The 15,220-nt window shown below is 33.3% G+C and overlaps 1 protein-coding gene across 1 annotated transcript in view; it reads right to left on the bottom strand.

Annotated features, from left to right (window-relative positions):
* TECPR2 (tectonin beta-propeller repeat containing 2) overlaps window positions 1-15,220 on the bottom strand; it is a 135,855-nt gene that overhangs the window by 72,420 nt on the left and 48,215 nt on the right. Inside the window, exons 10-11 of the mRNA XM_031953215.1 lie at window positions 13,332-13,515; window positions 4,778-4,951 (exon numbers count right to left, since the gene is read on the bottom strand). Of these exons, the coding sequence (XP_031809075.1) occupies window positions 4,778-4,951; window positions 13,332-13,515 (358 nt within the window). The remainder of the gene's footprint in view (window positions 1-4,777; window positions 4,952-13,331; window positions 13,516-15,220) is intronic.

Raw genomic sequence — 15,220 nt, forward strand, 5'->3', positions numbered from 1 at the left:
TCAAAATCAAATGCAGAAAAGCAGAAATAGTAAATGAATTTTTTTTTAGATCATAATACAATAAAAATCACATGCAATATAAGGCCAGGAGAAAATAGACCAAAAAGTAATTGTACACTAAATAATCTCATCCTAAAGAATGAATGGGTGAGAGGCAGCTAGTTGGTACAGTAGATAAAGCACCAGCCCTGAAGTCAGGAGGACTGACATTTGACACTTCCTAGCTGTATGACTCTAGGCAAGTCACTTAACCCCAATTGCAAAAAAAAAAAAAAAAAAAAAAAAGAATCAATGGGTGAAACAGCAAATCATACCAAAATTTGTGGGATGCAGCCAAAACAGTAATAAGGGAAATTTTATATATCTAGATGCTTACTTGCATAAAATACAGAAAGAGAAAATCACTGAATGGGTCTTACAGTTGTAAGTTCTAGAAAAGCTAGAAAAAGAACAAATTAAAAACCCCCAATCAAATACCAAGCTTGAAATTCTAAAAATAAAAGGAGAGATTAACAAATTTCAAATAAAAAAACTATTGAATAAATAAATAAAACTAAAAGTTGGTTTTATGAAAAAACCCCAACAAAATAGATCAACCTTTAATTTGATTAGAAAAAGGAAAGAGGAAAATCAAATTGTTAGTCTCAAAAATGAAAAGGAACAACTTTCCACCAATGAAGAGGAAATTAGAGCAATAATTAGGAGTTACTTTGCCAACTTTATGCCAATAAATTCTATAACCTAAGTGAAATGGAGCAATACTTACAAAAATAGATTGCTCAGATTAACAAAAATAGAAATAAATTACTTAAATTTTAGAAAAAGAAATAGAACAAGCTATTAATCAACACCATAAGAAAAAATTCCCAGAACCAGATGTATTTACATGTGAGTTATGCCAAACAATACCAACTAGTGAAAAAATAGGTAATGAAGGACTCCTACCAAATGACACAGACATGGTACTGATACCTAACCCAACTGGGATAAAAACAAAGAAAGAAAATTATAGACCAATCTCCCTAATGAACATCGATGCAAAAATCTTAAATAAAATCTTAGCAAAAAGATTACAGAAAATCATCTCCAGGATAATACACCATGACCAAGTAGGATTTAGACCAGGAATTAAGGACTGGTTCAATATTAGGAAAACCATTAGCATAATTAACTATATGAATAACCAAATTAACAAGAAACATATGATTATCTCAATAGATGCAGAAAAAGCATTTGATAAAATGCAACATTCATTCCTATTAAAAGCACTAGATAGTATAGGAATAAATAGACTTTTCCTTAAAATAGTCAGTAGCATCTATTTAAAACCATGTGCAAGCATTATATGTGATGGGGATAAATTGGAACCATTTCCAGTAAGATCAAGGGTAAAACAAGGTTGCCCACTGCCATCATTACTATTCAATATTGTATTAGAAATGCTAGCTTTCGCAATAAGAGAATAAAAAGAGATTAAAGGAATTAGAGTAGGTAATAAGGAAACCAAATTATCACTCTTTGCAGATGATATGAGAACCCTAGAAAATCAACTAAAAAACTATTAGAAATAATCCATACTATAGCAAAGTTTCAGGATACAAAATAAATCCACATAAATCATCAGCTTTTTTATACATCATTAATAAAATACAACAGCAAGAGATACAAAGAGAAATTCCATTTAAAAGAACTGTTGATAGTATAAAATATTTGGGAATCTATCTGCCAAGGAAAAGTCAGGAACTATATGAGCGAAATTAAAAAACACTTTCCACACAAATAAAGTCAGATCTAAACAACTGGAAAAATGTCAAGTGCTCTTGGATAGATTGAGCAAATATAATAAAGATGACAATACTACCTAAACAAATCTATTTATTTATTACTATACCAATCAAACTCCCAAGAAACTATTCTACTGACCTAGTAAAATTCATCTGGAAGAACAAAAGATCAAGAATTTCAAGGGAATTAATGGAAAAAAATCAAATGAAGGTGGCCTAGCTGTACCAGATCTAAAACTATATTATAAAGCAGCAGTCATCAAAACCATTTGGTATTGGCAAAGTGTGACCTACCACTGAGGCTTCTGATTGCCAGGGCCACACATACCAATCTTCCTGGAAATACATGAAGACAAGCCAATGTTAAGATGCCAAACAGTCTTTCTTTATTTTATTTTATTTTATATTATAATAACTTTTTATTGACAGAACCCATGCCAGGGTAATTTTTTACAACATTATCCCTTGCACTCACTTCTGTTCCGATTTTTCTCCTCTCCCTCCACCGCCTCCCCTAGATGGCAAGCAGTCCTATATATGTTGAATATGTCACAGTATATCTTAGATACAATATATTTGTGCAGAACCAAACAGTTCTCTTGTTGCACAGGGAGAATTGGATTCAGAAGGTAAAAATAACCCAGGAAGAAAAACAAAAATGCAAACAGTTTACATTCATTTCCCAGTGTTCTTTCTTTGGGTGTAGCTGCTTCTGTCCATCATTGATCAATTGAAACTGAATTAGGTCTCTTTGTCAAAGAAATCCACTTCCATCAGAATACATCTTCATACAGTATCGTTGTTGAATTAATATAATGATCTCCTGGTTCTGCTCATTTCACTTAGCATCAGTTCCTGCAAGTCTCTCCAACCCTCTCTATTCATCCTGCTGGTCTCCTTTCTTACAGAACAATAATATTCCATAACATTCATATACCACAATTTACCCAACCATTCTCAGTTGATGGGCATCCATTCATTTTCCAATTTCTAGCCACTACAAACAGGGCTGCCACAAACATTTTGGCACATACAGGTCCCTTTCCCTTCTTTAGTATCTCCTTGGAGTATAAGCCTAGTAGCAGCACTACAGCCATTCTTTATTGGTAATCTTAGCAGGGGTTAGCAGGAAGCAAGAGCTTCCTGTATGTAAGTATATGTATGTCTCTACATCTCTCTCTCTCTCTACATCCCTAAATCTTTCTGCATCTCTGAATCTCTCTACATCTCTGCCTCTCTCTACTTCTCTCTGCATCCTTCTTCACCTATGGACTCAAAGCTGGTCATTTATGTTTACTCTCCGCTGAAATTACCCCTTGCCTAACCCACTCAGCACTGGGGAGGTGGATCCACAGAAGGGAAACACCTGGAGTTAGTGCTGTGTCCTAAGAAAAGATCTAACAAGAGGACACACCCCTTACCATCTGAAGGAAATACCTAGTTTTAACGGTTTGGTCATATATACTTATTGTGTATCTAATTTATACTTTGATATACTTAACATTTACTGGTTATCCTGCCATCTAGGGGAGGGGATGAGGGAAGAAGGGGAAAAATTGAAACAAAAGATTTGGCAATTGTCAATGCTGTAAAATTACCCATACATATAACTTGTAAATAAAAAGCCATTAAAAAAAAAAAAAGTTATCTATAAGAAATGACCAGCAGGATGAATACAGAGAGGATTGGCAAAACTTACATGAACTGATGCTAAGTGAAATGAGCAGAATCAGGAGATCATTATATACCTCAACAATGTTACTGTATGAGGATGTATTCTGATGGAAATAGATTTCTTCGATAAAGAGAAGATCTAACTCAGTTTCAATTGATCAAGGATGGACAGAAGCAGCTACACCCAAAGAAAGAACACTGGGAAATGAATGTAAACTGCTTGCATTTTTGTTTTTCTTCCCGGGTTATTTATACCCTCTGAATCCAATTCTTCCTGTGCTGTTGCAGTTCAGAGAACTGTTCGGTTCTGCACACATATATTGTATCTAGGATATACTGTAACCTATTTAACATGTATAGGACTGCTTGCCATCTGGGGGAGGGGGGAGGGAGAGAGGGAAAATCAGAACAGAAGTGCATGCAAGGGATAATGTTGTACAAAATTACCCTGGCATGGGTTCTGCTAATAAAAAGTTATTAATAAAAAAAAAGTTATCAAACTGTGCATACCCTTTGACCCAGCAATGATTTTACTGGGCTTATATCCCAAAGAGATCTCACAGGAGGGAAAGGGGCCCACATGACAAAAAATGTTTGTGGCAACCCTTTTTGTAGTGGCTAGAAACTGGAAAGTGAATGGTTGCCCATCAATTGGAGAATGACTGAATAAATTATGGTATATGAATATTTTGGAATATTATTGTTCTATAAGAAATGACCAACAGGATGACTTCAGAGAGGCCTGGAGAGACTTACATGAATTGATGCTAAGTGAAATGAGCAGAACCAGAAGATCATCATATATGGTAATAAGACTATATGATGATCAATTCTGATGGACATGGCTCTCTTCAACAATGAGATGATTCAAACCAGTTCCAATTGTTCAGTGATAAAGAGAGCCATCTACACCCAGAGAGAGGACTGTGGGAACTGAATATGGACCACAACATAGCATTTTCACTCTGTTGATGTTTGCTTGCATTTAGTTTCCTTTCTCAGGTTTTTTTTTTCCTTCATGATCCAATTTTTCTTGTGCAGCAAGATAATTGTATAAATATGTATACATTTAACATACATTTTAACATATTTAACATGTATTAGATTATCTGCCATCTCAGGGAGGGAATAGTGGGAAGGAGGGGAAAATTTGGAACAGAAAATTTTGCAAGCGTCAATGTTGATAAATTACCCATGCATATGTTTTGTAAATAAAAAGTTTTAATAAAATTTTTAAAAATTAAATTAAAAAAATATTTTTTAAAAGAGTGCTATTTATAAGTGAAGATGTAGCACAATTCAATGCCAAATTTAATTACCTGTTTGTAAGTACAAATCTCCATTAGTCCTAATAATCCAAGCAGTATCATCACTTAAAGCTACAAATACAGCTTGTGGCAGTGCTTCATACCAATGCCGCTTTCCTTTGATGGTTACTTTCCCACAGGCAAATGCCTTGTTAGATTTCTGTTCAATCTTCCAGAGAAGTGCACCTATAAAAAAGTCAATAATAAATATATACTCAGTATCTATAATATACATTTTATGGGAGATACAAAAATGGATATGAGACTATCTTCAAAGAGCCTACAAATCTATTAAGTATACAAATAGATACAATATGAGGAAGCATAAGCTAGTGCCACAAATGATATAAGTACTATAGGAATTATTCTGAATGTAACAAAAACGAGCATTTCCATATATGAAGTAGAACCAAAAAAGGATCATATATGATATAAATCTCTATGCCATACAGCTTGCTTTATTATTATTTTTTAAAAGATATTTTCAAAGCTGTCCTGCTTATGTGCTTCCTTTTGTACTGGGAATTTTTTTTTTCTAAATCCAATCGTCTTTCTTTCCCCCTTTCTTTTCTTCAGTATTATTACTGCTAATCCCTAATGTTTTCCCCAATTCCTCATAACCTCAATTAAAAATATTTTAAAGAACACTGTGACAAATAAACAATTAAGGAAAACAAATCTATACATTAGCTATATCTAGAAATGTTTCTTTCTATACCTTGAGTCCCATCACCTCTCAGTAAGAAGATGGGTAACAAGATCTGAGACAGGTTATTTGGAATCATGTTTGGTCACTACTTTTAAATTTCTCAAGTCTCCGAAAGCTACTTTTCTTTACAAGGTTGTAGTAATTGTCTAAATTGTTTTCCTGATTTGGCTCACTTTAGGCCACCTTAGTTCATATAAGTCTTACCAAGATGATCTAAAATCATCTATTCAGTCATTTGTTACAGCAAAATAATATTAACATGCCACAATTTGTTCGACTACTTCCCAACTTTGTCTATAATTCTTTAATATGACAAAACATGCTGTTATATTTTTATATATCTAAGTCCTTTCCCTTTCCCTTTGATCTCTTTAGAATATAAGCTTATTATAGAATTAGAGTAAAGCACATGTATTATTCAATGACTTTTGGGGAACAGTTCCAAATATTTCCATCGGAAGAACAAATTTACAACTCTACATAAAATGCATTAGTGCGCCTGTGTTTCTAACAACTGTCATTTTCCTACTTATCTTTGCTAATCTGGGGGGGGAACTTAGAATCTAAAAATAGTTTAAATTTACATTTTTCTTTGTATTGTGATTTGGAGCATATTTTTCATCTGGCTGTTGCTAGCTCAGGTTTCATTCTTTGAAAAGTGATTTTATATTCTTTGACTACTGAGGAATATTGTCTTCATATGTTTGAAGAAATTTTCTATTTATTTTGGATCTATTCTATATATGTATATGCATATACATATATATGCATATGTGTGTGTGTGTGTGTATATATTCTTACATTCACTATTATGATTGCTGATTTTCTTCCATTCATAACCTGTTGTACTATTTTATTGCTTAACAATTCGTTGCATTTTACAAAGAGGAAAGTGATAAAAAAAAGAAAATGAATCAAATCAAATTATGTAAATCAACTGATCTGCTTTACCTTTCATTGATCTTTTCTCCTTGCCCACCTTTTCTTTTCCCTTTAATTCTTGCCCTTCTGGATCTACCCTCCAAAGCTGAAGTTTGTTTTGCTTGCAACTATTCTCTCCTCAGTATTATCCTTATTAATATTCTCTTCTTCCCCTAGCTTCTACTCTTTCCCTGTGGCATCTGATGTTTATACATGTTATATGCATTTGATCCTCTTTTGTACAGGTCCGATAAGAGTTCATCTGTTTCCTGCTCTCTTAATCCTTTCCTTCAATTTTATTTTTCCTTCTCATATATTCCAATTATGAAAAATAGAAATCTCTAGTCTTTTTTTCCCTCCTTTTTTACATTAGTATTTTTCTCTCTTAAAACCTTCAGAATAAAACCAACTTATTTCTCAGGTCTTCTATTTGTCTTATTCAACTCTTTTTAATGTTCTTTGAAGACATTAAGGTTCCTAAGGAATGTTTGTTTTTTCTCCTCTTACCAGAATGTTAGCATATCATAGAGCCCATTTCAGTTTTTCGAATTAAGTTTACTAATACAGGTTTCATCTGAATCTTGTGTTTGCCACTCAAATTTTCTGCTCACTTGGAATCTTTTCATCAAGAATGCCTGAAAATCCTCCTATTTTTCCTCCTATAGGATAATATTTAGCTTTTCACAGTAATAACTTTTTGATATAAGCCTATGTCTCTTGAATTCTGGAATATTATATTCCAAGAATTCCCCTTTTTAGTAGATGTTTCCAAGTCTTATGTGATCCTAAGTGCGGATCCTTGAAACTTAAACGCTTTCTGAATACTTGCAGTACCGCTGTGATATGGAAGCTCTGTATTTTAGCTATGTCATTTCTGAAATATTTTCTATTAGGATTTCTTCTAGGAGATAATCAGTGAATTCTATTTTTAAAACTAAAAACTGCAGATTAGTTCTAACAGATCTGACAATTTTCATTTATTATTACTTTAACTATAGTATCCAAGGTTTGCTTATTTCTTTCTTTCTTTTCTTTTTTTTATTATGATTTTTTTAGGGAATATGATGATTCTTAAATGCTCTTTCCATTACCAGTTTTCCAAGTAAATTCTTTGTGATGAGACCTCTTTCATTTTCTTCTAGATCCTCCCCCCCCAATTTTCTGATTTCATTCTAAAATTTCTTGTTTTATTTAATTGTTGATTTGTTTGGTCCATTCTGAGGTTTATGAAGTCCATTACTTGGATAAAGTTTACTGTTTTCTGTTCTATTAGCTATTTATTTTCTTTCCAGTTCTTTCCTCCAGATGTCTTTATTTCATTTTTTATCTCTTTTCTTCTATGCAATCATGTACCTCTTGTGGAAAATTCATTTTTCCCTTTGAACTTACAAGTATTGAGGAATTATTCTTTTCTTCTAGGTTGGGTATCTTTGTATCTATAATAATTAATAATATATGTAAGAAAGCTCCATTCTGACTGCCTTCAGATACCTTGCAAGGTACAGGTGTCTCTTCTTAATGATATTGTAAAGTTCAAATGACATAAAGGATGGAAATCATTCTGCAAACCATAAACTCATAAATGTCAGTTATAACTATTATTACAGTCACCAGGCTTTTGGCCTAGCAAGAACTTCAGTCCCTAAGCTTTCTATTGCAATTCTGCTGAACTCAAGCAATATAATAGGGGTGTGATGGTAAATGTCTAATAACCACGTTCTCTTGGGAGGTGTGAAGGGAAGAAATGCATGCCCAAAAAACTTTCAAATTGAATTTGTATTATTAACATTCATAGTAACCATCAGGATAGCAATTATTGATTCCTAAAGTATAAATGTTCACACTGAAAATTTAGGAATCTTAGAGCTAGTTTCAATACTCTTGCCTCTGGCCCATCTCTGGTACTGACACAAAGTCTTCCATATTGTTTTCATGTCCTGGTGGGTCTGTCCTCTTTTCTATTATTTGTGGGCTTCTGGACAAGTTTTTATGGAATGAAGTCTTTAGTTTTTCCATTGAATTTCTTGATCATCATTCAATCTGCTGTAATTTTTAGGGTTTTGTGGAATACATATATGGGCATTAGATGCCTCCATTCAACCAGTCACCTTTCCCAGAAATCTGCTAGAGGAATTAAAGAGTTATGAAATTACTTTTGAGTGGGGTAAACAAGAAAAACTTGAAAAAAGGGGTTGTAGTTAAACTGAGCCTTAAAGAATATTTAGGATTTTCATAGGTGAAGATAGGGAGAAGAAAACATTACCCTATAGGTATACCTATAGGTAAAATAAGATAAAAATAAAAAATAAAAAAAAAAGCCACAAAAGCAAAGAGAGGTTTTTAGGAAAACTGTTCAGTTTAACTAGTGAGTAGTTCAGTTTAGCTAGAGTGAAAATTTTGGAAAAGTAAACATTTAAAATCAGGTGAGGAAAATAGTAGAATAAACTGGGAAAAGACTTGACTGCCAAACCAAGGAATTAGGCAATAGAAAGCCACTTGAGAGTTTTTGAGCTGAAGAATGACATGATCATGGTGTATCTTAAAAAGATAAACATTGCTGTGATATGAAGCTTAAAAGGAAGAGAAAATAAATAGAAAATCAGTGAAATCAAAAGAAAAATAGAGTTAAATAATTAGATGAGCCAAATATTATGGTCAGAAAGAGAAATAATTACAATATACAATTATGTAAATACCAACAACTCTAATTTAATTTATTATCAAGGCTACTTTCACAGGAAATTCTTTTATTAAAAAAAAAAAAATCAATGTGACTAAAGAGGTAACTAAGATAATACAGCTAAGCACTGTGGTGAGCTCATCCACAGACTTCTCCAAACAGATCTTGAAAATGCTTCATATCAAATCCCAATGGAGAAATCCAGAAAAAGCCAATGAGTACTTGGTCACCTCAATTCAGCATAGTATGAGAGACAGAGAGGTCTATGGACCTTGGGGACTAAATCAGGCCTGAAGTAGCATGATGCAAAGCACACTAATGCTCAGGTTGTGAACTGGGCCAAGAAGAGGTCCCAGACTCAAGAGCAGGCTATTTCTGAATCCACCCTGGAGCAACTATAACAAGGAATAGGTTCAGTCTTTGTTGTCCATTATCTTGTTCTGGGTCACAGACCTACACAAGATAGTACAACTAGGTCCCAGGTGGTATACCGAAAAAGAAGGAAATTCAGAAACCAGGAGCAGTGTTTCAGCTCAGACCTAAGATCCACAGCTTCTAGCATCTAGCTCAACCTGCAAAGGAATAGTCATAGCTAGAATCCCAGACCAAAGGGGAGCTTATAATTCTGCCACTCTGAACCTCCAAGAGCTTTTCAACTGATTGGCAAGGATGGATTCCATCAGCAATCTACTTTTGCTCACACTCAAACTCAGGTCAGGAATTTGCAGAACTCAAACTAGGGGGGCCAGCAAACAGACTTTACCCCAAGTGGAACCACTTTGGTAGCACTGAAAACTTATAAGTCCCTACCCTGTCTCTCAGTTCCTAAAATAGCATAACAGTCAATATTCCAAGATACAACAGGACTATTCCAGATATTCCCTTCATAAGTGTAGCAGAGTCCAGCTCTAACATGATGTTTCAAGCCAGGAAACGGGCTGGAAGGCAAACAAAAAAGGATCCTTGCCATAATGAGATATTACAGGGATGCTCAAGGCACAAACACAAAAAAAGAGAATCATGCAATAATGTTTACAAGAGAGAAACATAGTTTAGGAACAACTATAGAAAAAACACAGCTCTTCCTAGAAGAGATAAAGGTTTTTTAATAAACAGAAAGAACCTGAGGGAAAAAAGTAGAAAATAAAAGCTATGAAAGAAAAGACTTGAAGAAGAATCAACAGCTTGGCTCAAGCATTAAACTTCCTGAAAATCAGAATGGATCAAATAGAAACAAATGACTCCATGAAACAACAAAACAATATGAAAACAAAGTCAAAGGACTTAAAAAATATTGTACTGTTAGAAATCTATGACACAAAAAAGAGCCTATTTTAAGAGATCTTAAGATAGAACTGCTCATACCTTTTAGAACCAAAAGGCAAAATAGAAAAAGAAAATCCCCAGATTACCCAAAATGAAAACTATATGGAACATCATAGCTAAAAATAAGAGCATTCAAGTCAAAAGAAAAAAAAATGGAAAGCAGGCAGAAAGATTTAAGTACTAAGGAGCCACAGTCAGTATCACACAAAACTTGGCAACTTCTCCTTTAAAGAAAAAAAAAAACTTGGAATAGGATATTACAGAAAGAAAAAGATATGAGCTTACAGTTAAGAATAATCCATCCAGAAAAACTGAGCTTAATATCATAGGGGGAAAAAATTGGGCTTTTAATGATATAGAAGACTTTTAAGCATTATAAATGAAAAGACTAGAACTGCATAGAAAATTTGAAGTTTAAACACAAGAATGAAGAGCAAATATAAAAAAGTTAACATGAATGAATAATGATACCGGACTGAACAAGGATAAATAGTTTACATTCAAATTTAGGGAGATGATACACATATCACCTTTAAATTCTACTATCATCAGAAACCACTGACAAAGTCCAATTAGGTAAGCCCTAAGAATGTTTTTTTCTTTGTCTTGATGATCTTAAGAATTCATAGAAAGGAGAAGAGAAATACTTTGGATAGAAGGGGGTGAGGAAGGAGGGAAAGGAAGATTAGGGAAAATTATCTTATATAATTAGGATGTGCACATAGATACTACATAGATAAACAAGGAGGAGATGGAGAGAAGGATCAGGTAACACTTCAACCTTACTCTGATCTGAACTATTCAAAAGAAGGAATAATACACATACATAGTATTGGGTATAAAAATCAATTTCAAACAAAAGGAAAATGGAGGAAAGGAGGTAGGAAAACAAAACAGAGGATATATTAGGGTAGGGGATTAGTCCTAAGCAAAACAACTCTATATATGTACAAAAATATCTATTGTTCTTTTTGAAGTGGCAAAGAATGGGAATCTGTGAGAATATCCATAAATGTGGGAATGGACAAACATGTTATGGTACATAAATGTGCTAAAATATTATTTTGCTGAATTCTTAAGAGTGTAATGAGTAACTAGGATTCCAGAATAATGATGAAAGATGCTACCCACCTTCTGAGAAAAAGCTCAGAATACAGAATGAGGATTTTTTTTTTTAAACAGAGATAATGTGTTGATTGACTATATATGTTAGTAGTGGGTTTTATTCTTGGCTTCTCATTGCAAGGATGTAGGAAGTGATGAGATGTGTGGTGAGAGAGTAAGAAGGTAGATCTTGACTGGATTAAAACAAAATAATTTTTAAAATAAATGAATGATTAAATAAGTCCATGCTAAAAACAAAAAGTTAATGAGTAGTCACCATAGCTTCCAATTTATAAGCAAAGAAAACTGAGGCACACCATGGAAACAAAAGTAATAAGAACTTTATGACACAATCTAAAATAAACATCCTAATACTTTCCTGCTCCAATATATCTGTTTTATGTATCCAATTTCTTTCCAATATGTTAGTTGAATTCAAATAAATATTGCATGCAAATACATTCTGTTTTATCCTAACTCCCTGCTTCACTCTCCTTGAGAAGGGAGAGAAGCTACTAACATTAAAAAGACTAGATAACTAAATTGCTTCATGCAAGAGGGAATGGTAATGATAATTTAAAGCCATTAGGCATCATTTAGTTAATTTCTGCTCTAACACATGAAAGAGTAACTTGATAGTTTGAAAGAATTAATGTGACTACAATATATGGTTAGGAAGTACCTTAATTGCTTAATTAACTATTTTAAAAGTAAACATATTTATAAAAGAGAAAACAGAGCAGAAGCCACTATAGTGTGGTACAAAGGAGATGTGAAATATGAGGGTATAGTTTATAGCTTTGCTACTTATAGTTACTCTTTCTCTGTTCTTACTATCCTTATTTATAAAGTTATGGGATAAAACTAAATAATCTCTAAAGCACCATCCAGCAGTTCCAAATCCCATGATTCAATATGAATATATCCAAAATGTTTTGAGGTTTGAACAGATAAAAGGACTTGTTACTGAACCTTTAATGATACAAGTAACTAAATCCAAAAACGGAAACATATTGTATTTTAATAAGGAATATACCACATTTAATAGGCTATCCATCAGCTACCAGTTAACAATTAAAAGTTTGATGTTTGAAAACAAACAAACAAAAAAAGCACATACTAAAAAAGATGTGTCTACAAGTTTGGCATAGCAAGTTCCTTTCAAGTCCTAAAATAAATGAAATAGAAAGCAAAAGAATCAGACAAAAAACTAGAATTTTAAGCAAAAATTGGGAAAATTAAGGAAATGCAAAATTTTGGGACAGTTGATTTTTATCAATGTGGTATTTTAATTCTCAAAGCTGTGGCAAAGCCAAGGAAAAAAAAGGCCTATATATTTTTGTGTATTCCTGATATGTTTCATATCACATCCAATGACCTATAGCTACCATCTTTTTGCTACTTACTCTATCACATTATATATCCCACTTCCCCTTTCTATCTCTTGCTCTGGAACCACTAATCAAATTAGTATTATCAATCCTTCTGGAAAGGGCTTATCAGTTGACTCCCTTCTAGCTGCCACTCACCATCTGCGTAACTTCTTAAATCAAAAGAGCCTTCATCAGTCACAATGTTTTTGATGATGATGTCTTTCTCTACCAGAATGTAAGCACCCTGATTGGAGTCTGTCTTATTTTTATATTTGTAACTTCAGAATTTAGCATGATGCTTGATGAAGAGTACATACCTAAATGATTTTCATTTCTTCTATCTTTCCTTCACTCATATTCATATATTCATATTAGTATTAATAAAATTAATGGTGGTAGTTTTTATCAAATTAGGTAAAGAAAGGTAGACACCTAGAAGCCAAGGATTCTAACCTGAAGGAGAGACTGCCACCTGCTGGACTGCATCTTCAAATTTCTGCCACCGTATTCCAGCACTAGGGAGGCCGCTACAATATAGTCCACCTTTGTAGTCCAGGCACCAGACATACTTCTCTGAAACCACAAGGCTTAGGATTCCATAGCCAGGGCCAGAGTATCCCATCCAGCTTTCTGCAAACTAAGGAATAGTGGTTAGAACAGACCCACATTGATTTCTACATAAGGCAACAAGGCAATACATATCACTATATTTCCAAAAGCCAGTATTTGTTTAAATTTATAAAATCATAACAACGTAAGCAAATCTCCTTGTTTGGGGAAAATACTGTAACTAAGGTTAACAAAGAATGACAGCTATCTTTTCCTTTAAAAAAAAAAAAACCACCAAAAGTTCAGAAAATGGTTGTAATATGCTCTAATTTTTCATAATGCTTACAATCAGGGAATCCTTAATGCTTAATATAATCATAATATATTGGAAAGGAAAATGCTAAAATAATAATAATAATAATAAGACTACCTAGCCTTACACAACAGATATGTTCCTTGCAAAATCAGGAATGAATCTGAGAATTTAGTCCAATCTCTAGTTGATACAGTACTCTCTTATACAAGAGTTAATCTTTACATTAAATGTGGACACAAAAGTAATGCATACATAGTATCTGAAAATATTTCTCCCTACCCTATCTACAAAACTTAATGGACAATGTTTCCAAAGAAATCAGAGGGCATTCAGAATATTATCAAACTTCCTTAAAAAAAAAAAAAAAAGATACTGCTGACAAGAACAAATTTGAATTAAGAACTATAACCAAAGAACTTAATGTAATAATTTTAAGAGAAATGCACTGCCATCAGATAACATTAAACATTGAAGTAAATTTCAGAGTTGACAGAGAACTAATTGAAAAACAAGTTCAACCTTTGTCTAAACAAAAATTCCTTCTCCAGCATTCTCAACAAAGGTTATCCCAATTTTGCTTGAATATCATGAATAAAGAAAAATTTATAATCTTCATAAATGGCCAATTCCACTTTTGGACAGAAAAATGTGAAGAAGAGCTTTCTGGTCTCAAGCCTAAATTGGACTTTTTCCAACTATACCCTCTTCCCTAATGGTGGGGAAATATGAATGAATACAACAATGTAGATATGTCTGATGAAGGTCAAATAAGCAGGAACATCATCTCCCTAATCCTCAGCATAATGACTCTCAAAACAGCTGAAGATCACATTAACTTTTGGGAGTTGCCATATCATGTACTGACTCAATTATTTTCGAAGTATTAAAGCAAAGATGGAAGACTATTTATCAGGATACTGTAGAGGATTTTGTGTTCAACTAACTCAAAGACACTAAATAAGGGAACAATGACTGAAATTTGGGAAGCTGATCATAATTTTCATGGAGCTTTTAAAATGTGAACTAGATAAATATTTGCAATTTAGTACTTCTGCAAAAAATAAAGGTAACTTCCCCACCTGCACCTAATTTCACAATGTGAATATTAACTTCTCTGAGATGGGAACAAAGAAAATTTTTTTGTATTTTAGGACAATTAAGTTATCCCTGATGACTCCACCAATGCCTCATTCTGGCACAGAAAAGATCTTTAGTTGCCAAAAACTAAGCCACTTGCACAGGAGATCTAGCAGGTCCCTTCTTAGATAGAAAGATTCACCATATGGTCTGTGGATAGACAGAGTGATAATCCTCTGAAGACTAATTTAGAAGCTAAGTTTGGAAAGCATGTAACAATAGGTTGGTTACCACATAATACGTTTTGGTCAGAGAAACTTCTTCAGGCATGGTTATCATCTTTGTCAAAGGAAATAAAATCACAAATAAAATAATGATTCTCTTAAGGTTCTTAATGTTC

Source organism: Sarcophilus harrisii, chromosome 2, assembly GCF_902635505.1.
Source record: "Sarcophilus harrisii chromosome 2, mSarHar1.11, whole genome shotgun sequence".
Classification (NCBI taxonomy): Eukaryota; Metazoa; Chordata; class Mammalia; order Dasyuromorphia; family Dasyuridae; genus Sarcophilus; species Sarcophilus harrisii.